The 13,419-nt window shown below is 42.0% G+C and overlaps 1 protein-coding gene across 5 annotated transcripts in view; it reads right to left on the reverse strand.

Annotated features, from left to right (window-relative positions):
- Positions 1-9,975: 9,975 nt before the first annotated feature.
- TMEM19 (transmembrane protein 19) overlaps positions 9,976-13,419 on the reverse strand; it is a 39,124-nt gene continuing 35,680 nt past the window's right edge. For all 5 annotated transcript variants that reach the window (XM_040343994.1, XM_040343995.1, XM_040343992.1 and 2 more), the window contains 2 exons: positions 10,803-11,012; positions 9,976-10,666 (listed from right to left, as the gene is read on the reverse strand). In XM_040343994.1, the coding sequence (XP_040199928.1) occupies positions 10,503-10,666; positions 10,803-11,012 (374 nt within the window). In that variant the 3' untranslated portion in view covers positions 9,976-10,502. The remainder of the gene's footprint in view (positions 10,667-10,802; positions 11,013-13,419) is intronic.

Raw genomic sequence — 13,419 nt, forward strand, 5'->3', positions numbered from 1 at the left:
TGGTGCTGTGTGTCACTCTGACACAATGCATCTCTGATCATTGCAAGGAGCCTCTGACATAGGATCATTACCACGTGATCAGCTGTGACCAATCACAGTGTGAACCAGGAAGTGCCGATAAACGTCTTTCCTCGGTTTGTGCTGACAGGGAGAGCTGATCGGCGTCTCTCCCTGTCAAGGTGGGAGGGGTCTGTGTTGATAATCAAGCACATTGATTATCAGCACAGCTCCATCAGATGTGCCACCAGCAATGCCAATCAATGCCCATCAGTGCCCACAACAGTGCGAATCAGTGCCTATCACAGTGCCAATCAGTAAAACCTGTCAGTACCTCATCATCAGTGCTGCCAATCAGTGCCATCTATTTGTGTCCATCAGTGCCGTCTATCAGTTCCGCCTGTCAGTGCTACCTATAAACGCCCATGAGTGCCACCTATCAGTGCCCATCAGTGCTGCTTATTAGTGCCACCTATTGGTGCCCATCAATTCTACATATCAATTCCTCCTCATCAGTGCCCGCCAGTGAAGGGGAAAACAAAATTTTATAACAGAAACAAAGAAAAACTTTATTTTTTTCCAAAATGTTGGTATTTTTTTGTTTGTTTTGCAAAAAATAAAAACCCCAGTGGGTATAGTGTTGCATGACCGCGCAATTGTCATTCAAAGTGCGGCAGTGCTGAAAAATGTCCTGGGTAGGAATGGGGGAAAGTGCCCTGTATTGAAGTGGCTAAACGAAAATCGTGTGATCTAGTATTGTATGAGAATTTTTTTTGCGTTTGACCGATTGGATAATACTGTCGTGATCAGCTCTCGAAAGCTCTGTACTAACGATCCGATTATCTTACAAACGCGTCGAGAGCGGTATTTTTCATCCAATTTTCAGATCGTGTGTCCGGGCCATTAGTGTAGCCTTAGGCCCCTTTCACACATGACTTCAGTTTGTTTCATCAGTTCAGTCACGTTTTTTTCAAAGAAAAAATGGATCAGTTTACATCAGTTTTTCATCAGTTCTTTACATCCACTTTGATTTTTTTTTTGCTTAGAATAAAGGTCACAAGTCTCTCACGATTCTCGAGGCGTACCCTCATCAAAAATTGGGCTAACTTTACTGTTTTTTTTTTTTTTTAATTCATGGAAGTGTATTTTTTCCCAAAAAATTGGGTTTGAAAGATCACTGCGTAAAAAGAATGTGACATAAAATATTGCAACAACCACCATTTTATTCTCTAGGTTATCTGCTAAAAATATATATATTAAATTAAAAGTTAATTTGCACAGCCCTAATATATATATATATATATATATATTAGGGCTGTGCAAATTAACTTTTAATTAATCGATTAATCTTAAATTTTTTTGATCGATCAAGATCTTTTTGATCGATTAAAATTCTTTTGATTGGTACTCACCTCTCTGCCGGCTTCTGGGCCTTCAGGGAGTTCCTTCGGAGATCCAGTAACGTCAAGGACACTGGCTGGGCTTGCCGTGTCCATCTGCATGCCGGCGGGACCCACTATAGGCCACACGCAAAGGCTGTTACACTCCCCTCTATCAACCTGGGATTCTACAACCATCCACTGGGAGTTGTGATAGTTCCCTTCATGGGACATCTATATGCCGACGGACTGATGTTAACCTCTACTCATCTGGATTCAGCAGTGGTATCGTTGTACACATTTTTATACCAATATCATACTTGGCTACATGTTTTTATGACTGCTTTTGGTACCGTTTGGTATTACTTGCACCATTTTTACAGTTTATGTAGTTACATCGATTTTATCTCCAGTGCAATATTTATTTGGTTACCTACTTGAAGACTATAAAAGTTTTAATGCTATTCCCATCGAGCGCTGCCTTTGTGTGTTTTGTGTATCCTGCTATCCATTTTTCCAGTGGTTGGTGGCTGCACTGGGAATCAGCCTGCAAGGAGATCAGCTAAAAGTAGTTGGATCTGTATGTGCGTTATAATTAATCGAAATTAGTCGATTAATCGATTAAAAAAACAAAACGATTAATCGAACAGAAAAATGTTGATCAGTAACAGCCCTAATATATATATATATATATATATATATATATATATATATAATGTTTGGGGGTTCTAAGTAATTTTCCAGCAAAAAATACGGATTTTTAACTTGTGAGCTACAAATTTCAGAAAAAGGTTTAGTCTTTAAATGGTTAAACTGCCCTCATCTACTGACCAAAGTTCATTCCTTTGATCTACAGCAGGGATATGCAATTAGTGGACCTCCAGCTGTTGCAAAACTACAAGTCCCATCATGCCTCTGCCGCTGGGTGTCATGCTTGTGGCTGTCAGATTTGGGGGTGGGGTGGCTCCAATTTTTTTTTACTTTTCATGTGTTTTTTTTTTTACTTGTGAATTTATTGCTATCACATAGGGGACCAATAGTCCCCTGTGTGATAGCAGATATGTGACAGGTCCTCTTTGGGGGAAGGCGGGGGGCAGTATGTGCAAGGAGAGGAGAGGTGAAGAGCAGTATACACAGTGAGGGGGCAGTCTGTACAGACAGGCTCCCTCACTTGCCGCTGCTGACTGTCACTGTCCTCTTTAAAATGTAATTGTCTGCTTTTTTCTTCTATACTTCATAGCGCCTACAAGGAGCTGTCATTTGGTCCTGCCACTAAAACCTGTGACCCCACCCTTTTGGGGGTGGGACCAAATGACAGCTCCTTCTCAGCACTATTAAGTAAAGAAGAAAAAGAGCCGACAATTAAGGTGAGAGGGACAGTCAGCGTCGGCAAGTGAGGGAGCCTGTCTGTATAGACTGCCCCCTCACTGTATATAATGCTCAAACTTATTGATGTCTGTTTTTCATCCGTCATGCGGATGGATAAAAAACTGACGAATCGTCCATATATGTGAAAGGGGCCTTATTAGACGGACATGTGGTTCCTTTCACTGACCCTTAAATCACTACAGAATTAGATCAGAGCACCTGCTGCCATTTTCTGCACCCCAGTTCTTATGTTTTTGTGCATAGTTGAGTCTCTTATGCCGCGTACACAGGATCGGAATTTCTGACAATTGAAGGTCGATGTGACTTTTGGTCGGAAATCCCAACCGTGTGTAGGCCCCATCAGACTTTTTCTGTCAGAATTTTCAACCGCAAAAATTTGAGAGCTGGTTCTCTATTTTTCTGAAGGGAAAAGTTCCTATCTGAAATTCCGATCGTCTGTATGCAATTCCAATGCGCAAAAAAACATGCATGCTCGGAATTATTGAACTTAAAGGAACACTAAAGTAAAAATGTTTTTTTTTTGTAAAATAACAAACATGTTATACTTGCCTCCACTGTGCAGCTCGTTTTGCACAGAGTGTCCCCGAACCCAGTCTTCTGGGGTCCCTCGGCGGCTGTTTCGGCTCCTCCTCGCAAGAGCTTTCCACCTTCATGCGAGCGAGCTTGCATGGTGGAAAGCTTTTGCAGGCGCCCTCCCGTGATACAGCAGCGGGCATAGCCGCCAACTGTATCACTTGGCCCCGCCCCCTGGCGTGCCGCGTCATCGGATGTGATTGACAGCAGCGCCAGCCAATGGCTGCGCTGCTATCAATCCGTTCAGCCTAGCCAATCAACTGCCAGGCTGGGAACCGAAGAGGATCATGGAGACGCGCGCGAGACATTCGAGGGGTGAGGTAGTGGGACGTGCATTCAGTGACGCTACCGCGCTCTATGTGAACGAGGAAGGGCTCTCGTTGCCGGCTGGCACTTTGTTTTTACGCTTGCTGTTTTTAAGAACATTGTAAGTACATTATTTTTTACTTAATAAACACCCCCAAAACGGTATCACACTATCAGTTTGTTTTTTATTCTGGGGACTATGTGATCTCTGAGCGGAAGGGCTGCCACTCTGTCTCTGTGTGGAGGATTGGATTCGCTGATAGCAGGCTCTTCTCCCCTGGTGATCTTCCCCGTGGATGATTGTGATTAGGATTCCTCTGGAGAATGGTGTATCTGGTTTAAGGCTATTCCCTTTTAGCCATCTGGTAAGAGGCTATCTATGTGGTGGTGGCTTCACTGATCTGTAATACTTCTCACCGTGGTGTCATCAGGATCCAGCTGTACAGTTCAGCGCTGCATTATTCAGTGTCTTTTTTTCATCAGGACATTTTAGTTTATTTTTATTTTGGACTAATTCATTTATTAGTTAATTTTCTCAATATTTGATTTTATGTTTTAACTTATATTGAACAATTTTTCCAATCTCAACACTGGATATTAATGTTGGTGCAGTTTTTTCTTTTCTCTGAGGTAAGTAAAACAGGGGTTCGGGGGGGGCGGTACTGTCGGATGTTTTTTCACCTTAATGCATATTAATAGAATAATATATATAAAAAAAAGCAGCACTCCAGTTGATGCCTTCAAATGTACTTTTTTTTCTCAGGCCTTCATCTTCTAGTGGCAGTGATGGGCTGTCTAACACAGCAGAAAGCAGTGCTGACATTATGATGGCAACACTACTCTCTATTGTACTGTACTGTGAGACCAACCCTGTGGTGTACAACCAAGGGATAAGTCCATGATGGTAAAGTGGGTTAAACCCTGGTTCACATTGATGCGATTTGGCATGCGATATAACATGCCCGCAATGGAACCGTCCGAATCGGTGCAACGCCGCACAGATTCCCAAAAGTAGTTCCTGTACTACTTTTGGCAAATTGAGGTGCGATTTCAATAGACATCTGTGCAGGAAACCACACAGATGTCTCTGAAATCGTCGGACTGACATGCGGGAATGAAATTGTGCGAGTTCAGCTGAACTCACACAATTTCAATCCCGCATCAATGTGAACCAGGGCTAAACAGTGTTTGTAACTTTAAGTGCCTTGACAAATGTTCAAAACACAATGCAACGGTGGTGCATCCATAAAAGGCACCCCCTCTCTCCTGACGTCCCTCTATCACCATAGAGAGATTCGCTGCCACCCCCTATTCAGGTGCCCGGCATCGGTGACCTGAATTACAGTGGCGGGGTTTTTTTTTTGGAAGCACCTGATTAGAGCTATAGGTGTCCAAAACAGTGAACAGCGGGCGCCATGCTGGGCGTTCGCTGTTCACTCAGCTGTGTGTTAGGAAAGCGAATGAATTGCTTTCCTAACACTGAACCGCCTCTCGGCCAATCAGGTGCTCGGGTCTGTGTTACCTGTCATCTGATTGGCTGAAACGTCAGGCGCTGTGATTGGACGCCGCCTATCAGGTATCCAATCATAGCAGAGGACCGGAAGCGAGGTCGGAAGAAGAGATCAAGGCGCATGGAGGACACAGCCGCCGTGATCTGATGCCCCACCAAGACAAGGTAAGTGCCGGGCGGGAGTGTGATGCACACTGGCAGCAGATGATTGACACAGTAGCGGCAGTTGATGGGCAAAGTAAATTGATGCACAGCCAATTGATGAGCACACTGGCAGCAATTGATGGGCACAGTGTCAGCAATTGCTGGGTACAGTAGCTGCGTTTGATGGCACAGTGGCAGCGAGTGATGGGCACAGTGTCAGCAATTGATGGGTACAGTAGCTGCATTTGATGGCAGTGGCAGCAATTTATGGGTACAGTGGCTGCAATTGAGGGGCACAGCGGCTGCATTTGATGGTTTTTTTTTTTTCAGTTTGTTTGCATCTCCCCAAAAATTTGGAGCACCAGCCGCCACTGCAATGCAAACCTGGAGCTCTACTTTAAAATTAGACATCTCTATAACATATACATATACTGGCCAAAATCTGCAAATTTCAGAATTACTCTTTTCCATTAAGACAGTTCTAATTCTAGGCTGATAAGTTTAACCTTGACTATTTAAAATTATCTTTTTTACATGCCTTTTCTCTATTTTTTAATCAGTGCAATGAATAGACTGAATCAAGCAGGACGAGGCAGTTTTGGCAGAGGCAGCAAATGATGTTAAACAGAACCAGAACTTGGCCACAAGTCAAATCAACTGATTATATGGAAAGAACTAGCTTTAAAAACATAAAAAAGCTTAGAAACTGTTCTTTGTTACAGTTGCAACATACGGAACATGATCTGAGAACAATAAAACAGGTAAATGCTGACCATATTAACAACAACATGATATGTAAACAGTATAAAATAGGAATGTTACCTACAAATATCTGGTATATTCAGTACAGTACCCTAAATGTTCTGATCATTTAAGGATGGTTAAATAATAGACACCAATAGTACCTTAGGGGTCATGTTGAAGATAGCAACCCAGGCCCAAGACACCACTGCATTCAGTTCAAAGCTGAACTCCAGGTATGGATTTTATTTCATGGTTACTATAGCCCAGCTTGAAAGTATGCAGACCACCTATGTACAGTGCCTTGAAAAAGTATTCACACCCCTTGAAATTGTCCACATTTGGTCATGTTAGAGCCAAAAACGTAAATGCTTTTTGTTGGAACTTTACGTGATAGACCAACACAAAGTGGCACATAATTGTTTAGTGGAAGAAAAATGATAAATGGTTTTCAAAATTTTGTACAAATAAATATCTGAAAAAGTGTGGCATGCATTTGTATTCAGCCCCCCCGAGTGAATACTTTGTAGAACCATCTTTCCCTGCAATTACAGCTACAAGTCTTTTTGGGGATGTCTCTACCAGCTTTGCACATCTAGAAAGTGACATTTTTGCCCGTTCTTCCTTGCAAGATATCTCAAGCTCTGTCAGATTGGATGGAGAGCGTCTGTGAGAACAGTAATTTTCAAGTCTTGCCACAGATTCTCAATTGGATTTGGTCTGGACTTTGACTGGGCCATTCTAACACATGAATATGCTTTGACCCAAACCATTCCATTGTAGCTCTGGCTGTTGGGGTTGTTGTCCTGTTGCAAGGTGAACCTCCACCCCAGTCTCAAGTCTTTGCAGACTCTAACAGGTTTTCTTCTAAGATTGCCCTGTATTTGTCTCCACCCATCTTCCCATCAATTCTAACCAGCTTCCCTGTTCCTGCTGAAGAAAACCATTCCCACAACATAATGCTGCCACCACCATGTTTCACGGTGGGGATAGTGTGTTTAGGGTGATGTGCAGCGTAGTTTTCTGCCACACATAGCATTTTGCTTTTAGGCCAAAAAATCTCATCTGACCAGAGCTGCTTCTTCCACATTTGCTGTGTGCCCCACATTGCTTCTCACAAACTTGACTTCTTATAGCTTTCTTTCAACAATAGCTTTCTTTTTACCATTCTTCCAGATTTGTGGAGTGCATAACTCATAGTTGTCCTGTGGACAGATTCTTTTATCTGAGCTGTGGATCTCTGCAGATCCTCCAAAGTTACCATGGGCCTCTTAGCTGCTTCTCCGATTAATGCTCTCCTTGCCCGGCCTGTCAGTTTAGGTGGACGTCCATGTCTTGGTAGATTTGCAGTTGTGCCATACTCTTACCATTTTCAGATGATGGATTGAAGGCTTCACAGCTGTTCCACTGGATTTTAGTTAGGGGCATCAGAGTAAAGGGGGCTGAACACAAATGCACACCATACTTTTCAGATATTTGTAAAACAACTTTGAAAACCATTTATCATTTTCCTTCCACTTCACAATTATGTGCCACTTTGAGTTGGTCTTTCACATAAAAGCCCAATTTAATACATTTATGTTTTTGGGTGTAACATGATAAAATGTGGAAAATGTCAAGGGGATGAATACTTTTTCAAGGCACTGTATGTTCCATATGTGCCAAGTGGCTGCCCAGCTGCATAGTGAACTCAGAGGATTGTTCGCTCGACACAGAGCACCTTTAACAGAACACCTTGCATTTTTTCATCCATAAATGCAAGGCATTCTCTGATTAAACTAGGTGGAGATTGTGACATCACAACCCTATCTAATCAGAGAATGCCTTGCATTCCTTGAGAAAAAGGCAAAGTGTTCTGTGAATGGCATTCATGCCCAGTGGGTGGCCCCCTGTGGTTATTATACAGCAAAGCAGAAACTCAACACGATACCCAGAAGATAATGGGGCTCACTATAGAAGTAGAGACTATTACAGCGATTCTCTTCTTCCACAGGGATCCCATAGGTATTGGTCAAAGCTGGACTAATAGAAATATGCTACAAAATTAAACATATGCAATAAAAAAAGTCTAAGGCCAGCCACAGACAGATCAAAACTAGCTGAGTTTCGATCCATCTATGAGCAGGCTGGTTGTACTACAGATGATCCATCGATTGATTTCAGTTTTCAGTACAACTAGCCTGTTTTTTTTTTTTTTCTTGTGATCCCTGTCGGTGGCTATAGCTGCTGGCAGAGATCATTGTATTCTGACAGCTAGGAAACCTGTAGTGGGAGGGATTCCCCCATCAATCGAGGAATTTCCTTTCTTTCAACCTGTGGTTGAAGGACAGCAAATTGTATAATTTATGTATAACATTGACAGAGGAAGGAGGATGTGTGACTATAGCAATCAGATTTAATAATCAATGGGAAGCAGGAGATTCAAGTTGGTGGGTTTTAATTTGATTGGGATAATTTTTTAAGCCTTTCACTTTTCCCCCCCCTTCTGTTTCTCTCATCTCCATCTTGTCTTTGTAGTAAACCTTCATCTCTTTTTCCCTGCACATTAAATCCCCGATCTCCATGTTTTATCCACCCCAATACCAGTATGTATCGTTTCCAAAAAAAGATGTGGCAATAAATGTGAGCACCTTAGAATGTCTACTTTGCGAATGCCGGCCGGTTCCTATTGAACTGGCTCATGTCACCCAGCATTTGGCCTGTGTGTATGGGGCTTAAGGGTAATATTTGGTCTTTTTTTTTTACTATATAAAGCAAAAAGTGTTTACCAAATTGCTTTATGACCACCGTACATTTACTGCGGCAGGGCAGCCGCTCTGCACCAGATCACATACCTGGTACGTGATCTGACACTTTAGGGTCTGGGGCGCGCACGCACGCTCCACCGGCAACCCGCACCCACTCTAATCACACACAGCGGGCATCCAGCAGAAGGTACTGTGAACTTGATGTCCGCTGGCACCCATCGATTGTTTAATACAGAGGGAGAACAGCGGTCTGTCTATGTAAACAAGGCAGACCACCGTTCTGTCAGTAGGGAAGTCATTGATCCTGTTTTTCTGCTAAGCAGGAACATAGCTCAAAGCCTTCCCTTAGTAGAAGCACCTCCCACACAGTGAGTAAGCACTTGCTAGGAACACATTCAACCCTTGGATCTCCTCTGCTGTTAACTCCTTTCCTGCCATTGTGATTAGTACAGTTGAAGTGCAAATTTTTAAGCACTGATTACTGTATTAGGGTCACTGATCCCCAAAAGTGTCAGTTAGGCGTCCGATTTGTCTTCTGTAAGTCGCTGATCGCCGTCATTACTAGTGAAAAAAAAAAATCCCATAGTTTGTAGACACTATAACTTTTGCGCAAAGAGATCAATATTCGTTTATTGGGATTTTTTTTTTTTTTTAACCAAAAATATGTAGCAGAATACATATTGGCCTAAATTGATAAAGAAATTTGATTTTCATTTTTTTTATTGGATGTGTTTTATAGCAGAAAGTAAAAAAAATATAGATTTTTCCCCCAAAATGTTAAGACTTTTTTGTTTATAGCGCAAAAAATAATAACTGCAGTTGTGTTCAAATATCACCAAAAGAAAGCACTATTTGTGGGGAAAAAAACAAAAAGGGATGTACATTTTATTTGTGTACAGCATCACACAACCACGCAATTGTGAGTTAAAGTGACGCAGTGCCGTATCGCAAAAAATGGCCTCGTCATAAAAGGGGGTACATCTTCCGGAACTGAAGTGGTTAAGTAGCACCAAAAGTAAACTATCTGTAGCAAAAAACTTAATTTACAGTTCATTTGAGTAAAGTGGTGCATGATTAATTGTAAAATGATCATGGGACTGGATACTTGCCTGGTAATGAAGGGGTATGTACAGACTAGTACACAAGTGGTTGATGAAGCTTATATAACTAATCCCTTCCAGATACATAGTTGTTCAGCAAATGTAAGATTTACAACTTTATTTAATGCAATAACATAAAGGATTTTCCTTCAGTACCTTAAAACATTTTTTAAAGGTTTAACAAAACTAATAAACGCAAATCACACACACACTCTACCACTAAAGCAGAACATTAAAATTAATCCGATAAATTGATTTGGTTATTGTTACAGTACTCAGAATTTTTGTAATCAATACAGAAGTCTGTAATCGTGTTCCATTATGGTTCCAGTGCAACACCAAATCTAAAATGTTTAATGTTATCTGCAATAGTGCATAAATCAAGTGCTGGAACACGGGGGAATGCATGTGAAAACTGTGGGCTGTACTTATTATAAGTAGTGTACAAAATCAATGTCCAATTGTCCTTTCTAAAAGTGATTAAGTTAAAAAAAAAACAAAAAAAAAACACATTATGGCAAATAGCCACAATACTACAAAACAATGACGGATAGCAAGTCTCTGTCCATTTTCCAAAGTCCATTCAGTGCTTTGATCGCACTTAATATAAAATCAGTCACGTCCTTGGCCAAAAACTCCAAGCAACTCCAGGCAGTAGCAGCGCTATGAGGATTGAAGAAAACAGGTTCACCGTATTATTGTCCAGTATGGGCTTCCCAGAAATAAATTTTGCCTCACTGGTTGGATGATTAACAATGTTCCCTGTGCTTTCATCATACCCTGTAATGACAACAACAATTAGCTGTGTTCCAGCCTTCTTAGGTTACAAAATACGGTTATTGTAAAAGTAGAAAAACAGACAAAATAATGCACAGCAGGGTTACAGAAAAATAAATAAAATTATATAGCAACTCACCCGAGTACTGCATTATTGCTCCAAGGTAAGAGTCTAGCACAGATCCAAGAAAACCAGCCAGAGCTCCGTACACAATTAGAGGCCACTGAGGGGCTGAAATTTCTAAATCACTGACAACCAAAAGCTGAGTAACAAAGTAAGCTAAGCCAACAAAGAAGCCTCCTAAACAACTTGCTGTGAGACCTATGAATGTAATGCCTCCATTTGTACCTAAACAGAAAAAACACAAATAAACAGGATTGATTTTAACGTTCAACACAACTCATTTCCATGCAATCAATTTAATAAACCAAATTTCCTGCTGATCTCTATCATATGCTAGTGTAAGCAATATCCTGCCAACACAGATAATAAAACACGCCAGGTACTCCCATCTGCATGCAGGGGAACACATATAAGCATTGCTTGCAAGAGCTGGACAGTGGTTTACAGGTCTGTTCTCAATCTACAAGTAGTATTTCACATACCGTATATACTCGAGTATAAGCCGAGTTTTTCAGCACATTTTTTTGTGTGCTGAAAATGCCCCCCTCGGCTTATACTGGAGTCAATTTTTTGTGCCTGATCTCCCGGACTTTGGGGACCCGGTAACGGCCGGCCGTAGGTTCCCTGGACCCCCAAACTTGGCACACATGTAGCCCCACTCTTCCTCTACAAGTGTGAAAAGTTTGTTGTAGGTCCAGGGGACCTACGGCTGGGGTGCACCCCTTTTTTTTTTAAAGCCAGGCACTCCTTCCATAGACTCCCATGTTAAACGGTAATTTCTCTGGTGATTTTGGTGACCTGGTACCATCCCGCCCCTAGGTCGCCTGGACCCCAAACTTGGCACACATGTAGCCCCACTCATCTACAAGTGTGCAAAGTTGGTTGTCCAGGGGACCTACGGCCGATTTTTCAAAGCCAGGCACCCCTTCCATAGACTCCCATGTTAAACATCAGTCTAGTCACACAGCGCCGAAGATCAGGTAGTGAGATTGGGCACAGTGAGGCATGGGCACATGGACACAGTGAGGCATGCAGAGGGACACCCTAGGCTTATAAGTCAATACGTTTTCCCAGTTTTTTGTTATAAAATTAGGTGCCTCGGCTTATATTCGGGTCGGCTTATACTCGAGTAAATACGGTAAGCTTATTATATTGCACATAGATCAGTCAATCATTATCCATTCCCCTTTACCCACAGAAAAAGAGATGGACCCTTCAGCATGCATGCACGTGATGGGGATCTTTTTATTTTATCAGCAGTATAATAAAAAAAAAATGCAGTGGATCCTGGCTACGCATGATCAAGTCAAGGACAGTCAAATCACCGAACCAGGGGTTACTGGTGACAAATAGGTTTACCTATAGACACCCTGAAGCCTCGTACACACTAGTAGTTTTTTTCTGTTAAACCCAGCAGAGCTGAACAAAAAAAAAAAACCTGACAGCTCAGGAGGAGCTGCTGTACCAACCATCCAATGTTAGTACATCAACCTCCCCTGCTGTTCTATTGTGTTCTGAACAGCAGGGGAGATAGAATGCATTAAGGTGAAACCATGAGGGAGGAGAGTAGTTACAGAGAAAGGTCTAAAGCCCCTGCCTACTTTTGGATTGAACTTACCAATCTCTTGAAGCCCAAACTTCAGGCTCACAGCCAATCATGCTCCTCCCCTACATGTATTTTGCAGTTTATTTTCTTTTGCACATGCCTTCGGGAAGGTCCCATGACACATGGGGGGTGATTTCATAAAGCTAAAGAGTGCAAAATCTGTTGCAGCTCTGCATAGAAGCCAAACAGCTTCCAGTTTTTTGTCCAAGTTTAAAGTATAACTAAAGGTAATTTATTTATTTTTTTATTATGAAATAAAAGGTTTTGCATATACAGTAATACCTCGGATTGCGAGTAACTTGGTTTAAGAGCATTTCGTAATGCAAACAATTTTAATTTTTTTTAAATCCTGACTCGGTTTGCGAGTGTTGTCTCGCAAGCCGAGCAAGATCCAAGCCTCTGGGGTGTGCAGTACCACATTTGGCCAGAGGTGCCAGTGACACTCGAACCCCCCCCCCCCCCCCCCCTACCTCTGGCTACTGCATACACTAGCAATGCCACTGGAACAAATTATCTGAGTTTCCATTGACTCCTATGGGGAAACTCACTTTAATATACGAGTGCTTTGGATTACAAGCATTCTTCTGGAACTAATTATGTTCGTAATCCAAGGTACCACTGTATTTCTACTTAAATTGAACAAGCTGAAGTTAGAAGCCGATTGACTACCATACACAGCCGCACCAGATTTTGCAAACTCCCGTTTTAGTGAATCAATCTCTCCACAGGGTCACCTGGACTGCCCTCAATGTGATTGTAGATTTTTATAGAAAAAAAAAAAAAATCTACAAACATGTTAAACTTACCTGCTCTGTGCAGTAGTTCTGCACAGGGCAGCCCAGATCCTCCTTCTCTCTGGTCTCTCTTTGGTGCACGTTTAGGGGATATTTATTTTATACCTAGGTAAAAAAAAAATCACCAAGCAGGCTTTACTACAGCTTTAATGATGTAGACAGTGTAGTGCCACCCTCTGCATCATTACATTGCAAGTTCAGTGTGCCAAGGCGATGCCCTTCTGGGGAAAAG

The sequence above is a fragment of the Rana temporaria genome, chromosome 3, assembly GCF_905171775.1.
Source record: "Rana temporaria chromosome 3, aRanTem1.1, whole genome shotgun sequence".
Taxonomy (NCBI): Eukaryota; Metazoa; Chordata; class Amphibia; order Anura; family Ranidae; genus Rana; species Rana temporaria.